The sequence below is a fragment of the Humulus lupulus genome, chromosome 6 (assembly GCF_963169125.1).
Source record: "Humulus lupulus chromosome 6, drHumLupu1.1, whole genome shotgun sequence".
In the NCBI taxonomy this organism is placed as follows: Eukaryota; Viridiplantae; Streptophyta; class Magnoliopsida; order Rosales; family Cannabaceae; genus Humulus; species Humulus lupulus.
In genome coordinates, this window is record NC_084798.1 from 202,893,112 (window position 1) to 202,906,403 (window position 13,292).

Consider the following 13,292-nt stretch of genomic DNA (forward strand, 5'->3'; position numbering starts at 1 on the left):
TTAGTTATTTTTTTTTTTTGTCATAATTAATGTTGTTTCCAACCAATGAGAGACACTAGTTATTACATTTTATATGGGATTTTATAACAAGTTTATAAAAATATGGTTTTTTTTTTCAAAAGACTTATATTATTTCTTTATTTAAAGAATTTTCAATTTTATTGCTTTATTTTTCCATTTTTTTTCTACAAAAATTTGTTTATGCCATAGTTTTACTCTTAATCAAGTTTAGTTAAATTGGAAGGGTATTTTTGTACTTAGATTATTATTTTTTTAGCTTAACTGATTTTGTTTATATTATTATTATTATATTATATAACTATTTTATATTAAATTTTATTGTGATTGTTTTGCAAAGTTTTTTTTTTTTTTTTTTTGTAATATGAATTGATTTTATTATTTATTGTATCATTTTTTTTCCTTTTCTTTTTAGACTTTTATTGCACGTTTCTTTTCCAAGATTAGGTAAGGTAACCGGTTACTTAATTGATTACTTTTCACCTTTCCACTTTGATTTTTTTTAGATCTAGGTTAAATATCATGCTATCACGAGGGATTACCCTTAAAGAGACAGCATGTTACCATAAAAAGGGTAACCAATTACCTAAAAAATCTAAAATTATACATATAACAAAACGTGACGGTAATCAATTACTTATCTCAAATCTAAAATTAAAAACAAAATAAAAAAAACATTAAATTTGAACATAAATAATTAATATGATCTTAAAACAATCATTAAAACTAAAAAAAATTGAAGAAAAATAAGAATACTTCATCAAAAAAAGAAGAAGAAGCATAATCTATATTTTTAAAAACATAGGTAGCTAGTTACCTAAAAAAACCTAGAAATGTACACATATATCGTGAAAGTAACCAGTTACATATCGCATATTTGAAGAAAAATAATTAAATCTAAAAAAATTAAACGAGCAATGATCTGCAACACAAAAGGAGAATAAACTATATTTGCAATGATATGAGTAATTATTTGCCTAAAATATTTAAAAAATTTAGGCATGTTTGTGGTTACTCTTTAGATCTATTTTTTTTTTAAATCTAGGAAAAAAAATCATATCTAAAAATTGCAGCAACAAAAGAAAAAAGAGTTGTGGATGAACACTGTTGGAATCGCCGATTGCAGCTTTAGAAGGTTGTTGAATTTTGGTTGCTCTTCATCTGAACTTCATGGTTGATGGGAGGGATTCGCCCTTGGTTTTTATCGAGTGGTTTTTGTGAGAGATTGGAATAGTATTTCCCAATGCACCCTTGTTTTGCTGCCATATTTTACTTTAAATTTTAGTTCCCTATTTAGTGTATTAGCGTATTTGTTTTTCCCTAAATTCATAACTTTTTTAAACTTTTCTCATAAATTTTGGGAAAAGTTAATTCCCTACATTTGCATGCAAGTGTAAATCTGAAAAAATATCCAACTCAGCTATCTATGTAAATATAATCTCTCGTGTATTCATTTAAATATACACTTCCGTATCGAGAAAAAATGTCTAAGAGAGTTATTTACTTAAATGTAATCTCTCACGTATTCATTTAAATATACACTTCTATATCGAGAAAAGACTTTTAATTTACTTAAATGTAATCTCTTACTATTCATTTAAATATACACTTCCATATTGAGAATAGACGAATATACACTTTCAAATCGAGAAAAGACATGTAATTTACACGTTTATTTAAGATTGTGTTCTTATTTTCTTAATATGAAGAAAGAATTTATTAAATACTAGTGATTCTAAATTTAAAATAATTTCATTTATGTCCTAATAATTTTTTTTATATAATTAATATTATTTTTATTATTATTGTCATTATTAATATTTTGTGATATATTTGCTTAAAAAATACTTGTGATATAATCAATATCATTTTTACTAGTATAAAAAGAAAAAATATTGAAAAAAAAAAAAAGAGAGAGAGAAGAATCTCACTCAATTTCTACTTATATTCAATAAATTGTATGTCTGGAGGGCGTTCTTGATATCTGAAATTTTCAAAGATCACAACAAATAAATACAATTATTTGTGATGAAATAAAACACAAGAACCAGATTCCAAACACATTAACCCTCACAATGATTTAACAATTTACTTATAATAGGCATATACATACATGCACATATATATATATATACCTGGTCTTGTTCATAAGACGTGAACGAAAGAAAATAACAATAATAATGAACATAACCTAAAACTTTGAACCTTCTTTTTTTTTTGTTCCTTTTTACAAAGGGAGCATACCAGGATTCTTCATCAATATTAATTTCTGAATCCCAATACCTCCCCGCAATGCAAGCAAGCTTTTATGATATGTCAAACCGCTTTGCTTATCAATTCTCCACATAGGGAGAATGAATTTCCTGTTCAGCTCGGCTCATTCCCGGCCGGCCAGTCTTTCAGAACCTAAAAGAAGCCAGTAGAGATCTATTGAGAAGATTGACTGTCACCATCTTCTTCTGAAATATTAAACAAGAACTTTGGAAGAGAGGCGATTCGGGGAAGATGGAGCAGCAGTTCTCCGAAAGAATCTTTCCTAGACATTCCTAGTGGTTGCTTTCCAACAGAATTGTCTTTCAAATTCAAATCCTCTTCTGACGTTTTGCCATCGGTTCTAACTTTACCATCGAGGGCGGGGTTAAGTTGAATATCACTTCCATCACCGGCAGGTCCTTCAACAGAGCTTTCGCCGTCAACCTGAGATTGGTGAAGGTTGGTAGGATCCTTTTGAAGAAGACAACAAAGAGAATTGACCCTTGTCATGAGAGATTTCTCGTCGGAATCAGTTGTTAATTGATTGTCATTCAGCAGGTACTGTGCAACCTCCTCCAACATGTCTTGGTAGTTCGTTTGTTGATCAGCAGCTGATTGGTTTCCAGAAGTCATCTGTTCTGAAATACAATTTTCAATGTGGTTCATAAGATCACTCATTGACATTGATGGGTGAAGACCAGGGACTTTAATCTGGTCCCAATTCATAGGTCCCCTGGAATTAACGGTTTCAGAACTTCCATTCCCTTCAATTGCATGGCTGTCCATAACTATAATGGAAAGTTGAAGAAAAAAAAAACTATAAGTACAACGAAACCACATCCGATATCAGATAAAAAACCTTACCATAAATCCTACAAATTCTCATAAATAACTTGATCAATTCTAAAACAACATAATTTCACAACTGGATCTGTCTAGAATTAGAGTCAAACTTATTTTCTTCCATTAGTGGATATGTACACCGAATCTGCCAAGAGCTAAATGCATTGTCTTTGAATCAATGCATTTAAACAGATCATTTGAAACTCTTTGGAATCTAATTAAAAAGAATAAACATCAACTATCAAAGAACAGAACGCAGATCCAAAGTTAGTTTAGTACCTGAGCTGGGGGAAGGAGCTTCTCTAGACCTATTCTCCACTGCCATGCCACCTGAATCTTGCTGATCAAGCTTAAATGAAGATGACTGAGTCGATGGTGATGCAACATCTTGAAGACCAGAGATGGAAGATCCTATACCATTGTCCATTTGATCTATAGCTCGGCCTTTGGATTCTTCTGGGTCCTCGAAAATAGAAGTTCGTGGTTCAAAATATGGTGAATCCAAAGCTACCTCTGGCTGTCTACTTAAAAAGTTTAGACGCATGTCGCACTGAATAAGCTTTTCAAAATGTTTGGTCAGCAGTCCTTGAGGGCATTGAAGAAAGTGTTGCCTGAGGCCAAAAAAAATATCCATCAACACCACAACAGGAACTCCTTGTGCTTAATAAAGACTACGGTATCCTTGGAAATCTTATGTGTATAAATATAAGATTTCAGTAACTATATGCATAAGATGTATGCAATTATTTGTACAAATATAATCAAATAACTGAATTTTAAATCAAACAAGGGTTGTGACTATATATATTTATATGAAAACAACTTTCCAGGTAAAGGGGGGGAAAAGTCAAGCAAGTTACGAAGAAAATATGAAAGGGACGGAGAATGAGACTCCACTGTCAGAGACAACCTGAGTTCACATAATTTTAGCCTTTCCACAAGCGGATCAAGACAACTATTCTATCTTCTGTGGAGATGACAGTGAGGGGAAAAAAAAAGCAGCAATCCAATTTTACCTGTTCATGCTAGCTTGTCCCTCAGTAAAATCTGCTGTGGCCTGCCATAAAGTGTGTTTTCTAGGCTGAGGGTTGGTTTCCCTGAAGAAAAGCGGTTGTCTAGCCAGCTGCAGCATGTAAGAGATCAGAAGTTAACATGCAGGTATACCAAAATTATCCTGAATCCCAATGACCAAAAATATCAGGACCACAAAAAGAACACATTACCACAACAGTCAAGGTACTAGGTCCCTCATCGGGACAATTCGCCTTCAAAGCCATTATATCTGACCACTGAATTTCAATTTTACTCTTAAGACCACCTTCAAGAACTTCCCAGACAAGCTTATGCTTAGCAAAGTAGCATTTTGCCACTAAATCTCCTTCATATCTTGACTTATACTGCCACAAATTAAAAATCATCAGCACCATTTTTGCAAGGATATTATAAGTTGCCAATATTTTGTTTTTGATAGAAAAAAAAAACAGTAGTTACCCATTTTTGTTAAATTAGCCCAGTTTGGGGTTTGAACCCCAGACCTCTTACACACAACACACACCCAATCACTTGAGTTAGACTCAAGTGGCATAAGTTGCCAATATCATTATCTTAATACATAAGCATTATTTAAAGGTACCTCCCAACCGCCTATCCTTAAAAGTGAGGCAGGAAAGTTTGAAGCCTTAAGCTTGTCATTAGAAGTCACAGGAGCACTTCCTTTGTTCTCTTTTTTGACAACAGAGGTAACGCTTCCGCTCTGTGCACCTCCAAGTTGAGAAGGATTACCCTGGGAAAGCTTCATTTGGATCAAATCCAACAGCGAAGGACTCTTTTTCAGCTTCAACCCCAATGGGCTGGGCTCATCAAGTGGGTTGTATTGTGATGGGGGGATAGGTAAGGATTTGTTTCCGGCATCCCACTGAATATAGTCAACAAAAAAACTACTTTCAGTCAAAATAATTTCTAATCCATGAAAGACTAGATTTTTCAAGAAGGCATAAAACAACGTCGAAACTCAAAGCAACAACTCAATACAAATTAAAAACTATGCCCAAAAGCTCGTGAAACAAGCACTAAAAGGGCAACCAATCAGGCAAATAAGAAAATCAGCGTTCAGACTTAATCTAAAAGCTGTTAATAAAAAAACAGACAAAAGCATTGCAGGACACAGTGATTGATCTCAAAAGATCTGTACTTCCCCAGAAGTTTCTCAAAACATACCACATTTGACATAAAGAGAAAAATTGGAGAGAGTAGCTGAGCAAGAGTTTAAAAAACTTAGGATAAGTTTGTAATTTCATAAACGGGCCTATGAATGATTGACTATAGATAGGTATTTTATATATAGAAAGAAAACTAGAGAAACTTCATTCAAGAAACTAACTTTAAATTTCAAAATCACATAAAACTCAGGAACTAACAGAAGAATTTAAAATCATATAGAAGTTGAGAATCCAAAGAAAAATCTTAATGTCAAATCACCCTTAATATAACGCGCTTCATCAAATATCAAAAGATAAAAGATTGGAGTCTATGAACGAGTTCATAATTTCGATGAGCGAGCTGAATAAACTACTTGAACTAACTGTATTTGAAAATATAAATAACATATTAACCTAAACATGCATGCTAGTGTCGTCATTTATTAAAGAGAACTAGCAAAATATCTTGCAACTTGATCTCCATTAAAAAATCTTATTTTCCTTTTCCTAGCTTATTTTCTCGGCAACCAAGCAAAAAAGTTGAAAAACAAAAAACACCTCATTGAAAGCTGGGGAAGGCTTGGATCGCTTAGTGAACGGAGCATGCTCCTCTTCCAAAGAATCCTCGATCTCCAATTTCACCGGCGACTTGTCCGTACAAGCTGCCGATTCCTGATCGGACCGGAGATCTCCAGATGTCATTAAGTGCACCATCAGTTTATCGTTTTTCTCTCCTCTTGTTTCTTCCCAAGCAAAAATTACCCAAAATAAATACGGGAAACCCAAATTTTCTCGAGAAAATGGAAAAAAGAAATTAAAACAAACCCTAGATAAAAGAGATTCGATCAACGAGATCGGAGGTGATTCTGGAAACCCTAGAAAAAAGGGGAAAAAATATGAAAAATAAAATCCAAATTTTTTTTTGGAAAATCTTATTAACGGTTTACAGAGAAGGAACAGAACTTTTGACGGCGAGCACGTGAGGCACGTGGCTTATGCAGACGTGTTGTTTTTCGTCTGCCTATTGGACTTAATTTCCAAGAGTACCCCTCCGAAATTTGTTTATACTGGGCTCGAGGTGTGGGTTAAAATAGTCATTGTGGGTACAGGGTGTACGAACGTGTGCTAGCGGACACGTATGAATTAAATGGATATAGGTGGGGGCCACAATGTCTTTAAACGACGGCAGTGGTTGGATTTGTCGTACACGTGGCAGCCGATCCGGTGGGTAGCTTGTCACACCAGGCGTTGTGCGGCCGACACGTAGACTTTTGAAATGGATGACTGAGGGAAATTTTTGGGTGGAGCCGATTCCAACTTTATTCTATTAACTTTTTTTTAGGTTATTATTTATTTTTTTATTTTATTTTTAATATTAAAAAACACAGTTGGAGACGAGTTTAACCATACACACAATATAAAGAGACTAAATTTTACATAATTTTATTTGTTGTACATTTTTTTAACATTATAGAGACTAATTTGCATCAGAATAAATTAATTTTATTTTTACATGTCTACACTGTATATTAATAAATTTTCTGTAGACATGTTACGAATTAAATTCAGATTTTTTTAATAACAAAATTGGAAGTTAAATTATGTAGAAGCATTTATTATTTATTATTATGGTTAGTTGCACATTTAAATTGTGACCCTAATTATGAGGGTGTTTTTGTTTCAATGTGGGATTTGATTATTATTAATGCTTTAAACTAACTGAATAATATATATTTTTTTATCAGCATTAACTTAACATTTCTCAAATCCAAAAGAATCAGTTAATGTATGAAAAACTATTAAATACATTTTGTCAAAAAAAAAAAACTATTAAATACATTTTTATACCTTTATCTGTTTTATTAATTTACTCCTATTATTGTGGCATTTTTCTAATATTGCTTTTCTATAACTAAACCACTTAGCTTACTAAAATAACCTAAACTAAAATTAATAACAGAAATAAAAAAGAAACAAATACAACAGTTTTTCCCCCTATATTTATTAATTTAGTTACTTTAAATTTGTGTTATTTATATAAACATATATTGAAATGATATTTTGATAAATTTAGAGAGGTAAAAATAGTAGTTGACCAGGAGATATAAATTTATGATTATTGTTATATGTATATATTGTTGATAACTAAAATGTTAAAGTTCAAATTAAAAAAAAAACAAATCATCTAAATTAGATAGTATGAAAATATAATTAATAACCCATAAAAAGTTATCCATTGAGAAAATGATGACATGTTTGTTTGGGTTTTCTTTTCAATCAAGTTTACACTATTTTACTTTATATATATATATTTTAGTTCGTATTTGGAGGATATCAGAACCTTTATCAATTAATATAATATTTTATTCTCAGTTCTTCAATCATTTTTTTTATTTCTCTCAACTTATCGTATCGCCAACAACATAATAATTAATCTTATAATTGAAAATATTTTAATTAAAATTGAATCTATGTACTATTTAGATTTATTGTGTAAAACATATACTCCAAATTATCTTATAACAAAACACAAAAACTGATAATATATTAAGAAAAAAAAAAAAAATTCTAATTTAAATGAATTTATATAATATTGCCACGTTTGATTAAGTTCTTTCAATCATTACCATGTAGACATAGAAGAGTGATGAGTCAATATATGAATGGAGACATCTCTTTTGGCAGCTAGCTAGCTAGTAGAGTTTTTTTCAACAAAATTGATTGTTATTCATTTTGTTTATTTAGTTCCTCATCTCAAAATCATTTAATCGTTCCATGTGGTGCTAAAAAGATACGTAAAAATTAAAATATAGCATGACGTTAATGGATCATCCCATATGATTAAGGTAGAGGGGCCAAGAATAGAGAACTGTCGTATTTGAATTACCATATTTTATTAATATTTTTTTTCCTGTTGTTACACTAAAACTTTTAATTTTATATTTAACATTTTCAATATTATATTTATAAAAAAAAATAGCACATAAATAAAATTATTATAATTTATAAAGTAAAAATACATAATACATTAATGGTCTGATCCAAGAAATACTATTCTTTCCCACTTCAAATATTTTTAAACGGCAAATCATTAGAAGACGATGCATCCTAAAATTATTAGAACTTAAATAAAAATGATATGTGGATTCTTTGGTGTATCCTTTTTATAGTGTTTTTGTTTCATGAAGTATTTTTAGCGAATATTTTTTATAATTATGTATATTATAATTATTTTAGAATAATCTGTAAGTTTTCAGAAAATTTTAAATAATTTATCGTGTCGAAAATAAAATTCAAACAAGATGCATCACATGCGCATAAAAAAACAATCACGCATACAACAAACTATTTGAACTTTATTTTCTACACTGTAAATTATTCAAAATTTTTTAAAAAATTACAATATACACTAAATAACTATAATATATACAGTCATAAAAAAATTGCGCCGAAAATACATTTTTAGCCAGAAACTAAAAAAATACACCATAGATCTACCCAAAATTATATATATCTTAATAAAAAATAATTAATAATTTGGGGTCTAATCCACCTTAGCCCATGGGTGGTCATAATTAAAGGTGTGTTATTGTGCAACACTCGTCAAATTAAAATATTATCATTTTGAAATGTGTCTCGATTTTAATACAATACTACTAATGAATTACTTATCCATACACAAAAATGAGTTAGGTTTTTCTTTTATTCCACTTGCAATACTAGTAGAATTTTTTAAATAGAATTAGACCCAAATCGTGACAATAGTACCAATTCTATTTTTTAATGAAAAAAATATATGCTATATAGTATTCAAAAGAAGGAAAAAAACGTGAAATCTTATTCTATATATTATTGTATAGTAATAACATATTATTATTATTATTTAAAAAAATAAAATAAAATTGAAGTTGAATAAATTATTAGTTGCCACGTTTACAACGCTTGCAATACATTATTTAAGCTCCAAAATAAAAACTGAAGAATCGGCTTGGCCTGGCCTGGCTGGCCATCGAAATATACCAAATATTTGGTAAATTTTTTAAAGGTCAATTGCTATACGGAACGGAACTTTCTTTGCCCATTCAAATTGTCACTCTCACATCATAGAAAGAAGCCATTCTAAAAAACACTATCTTCCCAAAAACTCATAAACTAATTGAAACAAAAAAAAGGTTTGGCCGCCCACCCATTATGGAATTAATATAATATAATAATAACAAATTTTGATTCAAAATTATGAATGTTAATAGGGAAAATACAATTTTGGATTTTGTATTTTGGTCAAATAAATATTTAGACTCCATGTTTTGCTAAATTATATTTCGGATATCATATTTTTTATAAAATAGATCAAAATAGTAATTTAGATTCGATTTTGACTAAAATAATTTCAAATATAATATTTCACTATCTATTATTCGGTCACTTTCTTTGTTTTAATTAAATATATGTATCGTCAAAGACTTTAATCTTATATTTAAAATTATTTTGACTAAAATTCAAATCTGATGCTATTTTGATTGCAAAGCACGTAATTTGAAAAAGTAATTTAACAAATAATAGTGAGGATTCCCCCTCTAAACTATTATTACTTTCAAATTGTGCCCCTGAATTATTTGCTTTGTTAGAAATTCATTCTGAACTATTTTCGTTATTGAGTTGTGGGACTTCCGTCAGTTTTTTATCCTAGGTGGCTAACTGGATGCTTACATGACACTTTGACCGCTGATTTGCCACATGTATAATTAAAATTAAATAATCATTTTAAAAGTTAAAAAAATCTAAAATTTTATTTTAATGTGATTAACAATTCATAAATTCTTAAGGATGTGTTTGGAAAGTCATCTTGTAATTGAAATTGGGTGTAATTCGGAGTAATTACTCAATTTGACGTGTTTTTTTTACTATGTAATTACACAATAACTATGTAAGTAGAGGTAATTGAGGGGTCCTAATTACACCATTCAATTCTCATAATCCTCCATGATAATTTGATGTAATTACTAATTACTATCAATTTCAAATAATATTTATTACTTAATATTCTTTTTTTGTGTAATTAATATTGTATTACAAAACATGGCAATAAGAATTCATAAGTAATTACCACTTGATATTCAAACACACCTTGTATTTTAAAATATAGCGTAATTACTGAGATATGCAATTATTACCGCTAGTAATTATACAGTTGTTTCCAAACACGCCCTAAATAAATTTGTTTTAATTTATGAATATGTTAACACAGAAAAGAAAAAAAAAACAATTTACACAAAGAAATTAAGAATATTTAACCTATAAAACACAATTTTTGTTATGATTGGTTAAATATATAGTGAAATTGGTTGGCATGAAGATGTGCAAAAGCCATAACGTAACGATCTCACTAAAGTCAACATGAGCGGGTTGACTTTCGGTATGAGCATTCATAAATCATCCTTTTTGGTCCAAAATGTTTCTTTGGAGTGTATGAGAAAACCCAAAAAGTTTGGCAGCATTTGGGAATGTTTTGAGACAAGTTTTGGAGTGCTAAGTCAGAGGCATCATCGATATGTTTTGAGACAAGAAATGGTAGACTAAGGGACATGTCGCCTGGGTTGTCCGTACAATTACGTACAGTGACGTGTTTTGGCTCCAAAATTCAAATTAAAATGCTCTAATCTCATTGGTTGAGTATAATGAGGTTCCTATATTAGTTAAGTGGGTCATTGAGTTAATTGGTAGATTGATAATTCACCTCTCTCTATCTCTCTCTAGCTCTAAAGATTACTAGTTTTCTACAAGAAACTCATCAAGCATTGCTTGACTTGCATAAGTTTCAAGGCTTGTTAAATCACAAATCTCATTCTACTTGGTTGAAGCTTCAAGCAATAAGGGAGGGCTTGGAATAGAGATTTTGGACAACAATATTCTTATTGTGTATAAGCATTAGATATTCCCAAGTTTGAAGATTCAAGTTGCTCAAAACAAAATATTGTATCTCTCTAAACCTTAATTTGTTATTTGTGTTATTCTACAGTGTTTATATTGCTAGTATTAATGATTAAATGTTTCTAAGTTCATCTTATAATCATTTAATCACTTAACATTTAATCACTTAATCATTTATAATCAATATTTCCATTCATACTTTGAATAAAGTTCTTGATTAGCATCTAGGATTTGTAACATTGAACTTTTCTATTATGCATTGCTGATTAAGAAAGTCTAAAGCCTTAAATTCTCAACAATCTTCACCCCTCAGCACCTAGAAAACGATCTTTCTTTATCTTCTTCTTTAAATTTCTGAACAATAAAAAATTAATGCTAAAAATTAAAACACAATCTATCTTCTTCTTCTTCTTCTTCTTCTTCTTCTTCTTCTTCTAACCCATTGAAATCTAGTGTTTTCTTCTAACCATTTATGGGCAGGGATGAATTGGATGAACAGGAGGAATCCATACCTATATATCAATATATATATATCACTTTAAAAAATCAAATTCATTTTTTTCTAGGATCAAACCCTAACTCAAATCTAATGTTGCAAGAACAAATCAACCCAAACAATAAGGTGAAACCATCTGAAGCATGTAACACAAAAAATTAAATCAATTAGAAATCTTAACATTATAGCCAAGCACATACAAATAGAAGTTAGATGGCAGTTGGACACATCAAATCCAGACGAAGGAGACCCACTAGATCTGTTCTTGCTGGACCCCTCGACTTGCAAGTGAATGACCCTACAACTCAATTCGTCGGAGACTCTATTTGAACATGTCACCCAATTCATCGGAGACCCTTGACTTGCAGATGCATGATCCTGCACTATTGTCTCTGATAATTCCGAATTGAAATAAAAATTGGAACAAATTACCGATCGATTTTCTGGCTAAGTCGTGGACTATGTCGCTCTCTTTAAGACGTTTTGCAGCTCTGCCCAAAGTGTGCACGACAGTCTATCAACCACGGCGTCCCCAGGATAAAATAGCCTATGTATACGATTCCTCTCTGCACCGAAAGGCTTCGCTCTCTTACACCTTCAATGCTCAGAGAGAATTCGATTAAAAAAAAATGTGTTCCCTCATTTTTTCTAATCTAACTTATGTAAAGAAGTCGATCTGTATAAAACGGTAAGGAAACATTTTTCAAACATGGGAGAAAATATCGTGGTCATAGCAGTTAAAACGGATCACGTTTACTGCTTCTTAAAAAATCGTTTTAAAATTTAATTAATAAATAAAAAATATTTATTTTATTATTAAATAATTTTTCAACAAAAAATAAAGTATGAAACCACACCACCTGCCCGCCAGCTCAGCTCAGCTCGGTCGGTGGCGGCGCGTGTGTAGTGGTCAAGTGTGTGAGTCCTCACCCATTCACACAAAACTGGGTACCCCTTGGGGCACACCCCAATGGATGGCACTTGCATCTTATATACACTCTTAGAAGAGTGTTTCAAATCCATGTGGGACTTTTCCCATATCACACATAATTATACTTTTTCAATTTTTTAACAATTCATTTTAACTTTTAACAAAAAGTTCCAACAATCCCCCACTTGAATTTTTAAAAATATTTTCTCGAGCAATATCAGAATCTATAAGATTGTGCATAAACAAATGTATCTTTCGATTTGAACATTTGCGTAGTGAATACGATTTAGATTATACTAGAGTGACACGTAGTCTTGAACTCTATTTTTAATATCGTACCATGCACCAACCTTTCAAGGGTGTAATCAAAAAGCTTGTGCGTTAATGGCCATGCACGTCTATCTCAGTATAGTGAATGCTCTAGAAATTTTGCCCAAAATTCCATAGGAAGCGGCCCCACTTCCACAGTCACATAGGTGAGTCTATCAAGAGTACTCATGTAGCTCGGTACTCCACTCCACATAGAGTATAGATCTCATTAAGAGTTTCTATTAACTCATCCTCTCATCGCTTCAGGAATTCATGCTTCTATATGCTTTAATGGAAATAGCATGATCCAACT

General features: G+C 31.0%; 1 protein-coding gene across 1 annotated transcript; it reads right to left on the bottom strand.

Annotated features, from left to right (window-relative positions):
- Window positions 1-1,945: 1,945 nt before the first annotated feature.
- LOC133782994 (uncharacterized) lies at window positions 1,946-6,225 on the bottom strand. Its single transcript, XM_062222492.1, has 6 exons — window positions 5,871-6,225; window positions 4,748-5,029; window positions 4,338-4,511; window positions 4,131-4,237; window positions 3,394-3,725; window positions 1,946-3,059 (listed from the first exon to the last, which is right to left on the bottom strand). Exons 1-6 carry the CDS (start codon window positions 6,024-6,026, stop codon window positions 2,446-2,448), a joined length of 1,665 nt encoding a protein of 554 aa, XP_062078476.1. The 5' UTR covers window positions 6,027-6,225; the 3' UTR covers window positions 1,946-2,445.
- Window positions 6,226-13,292: the final 7,067 nt, after the last annotated feature.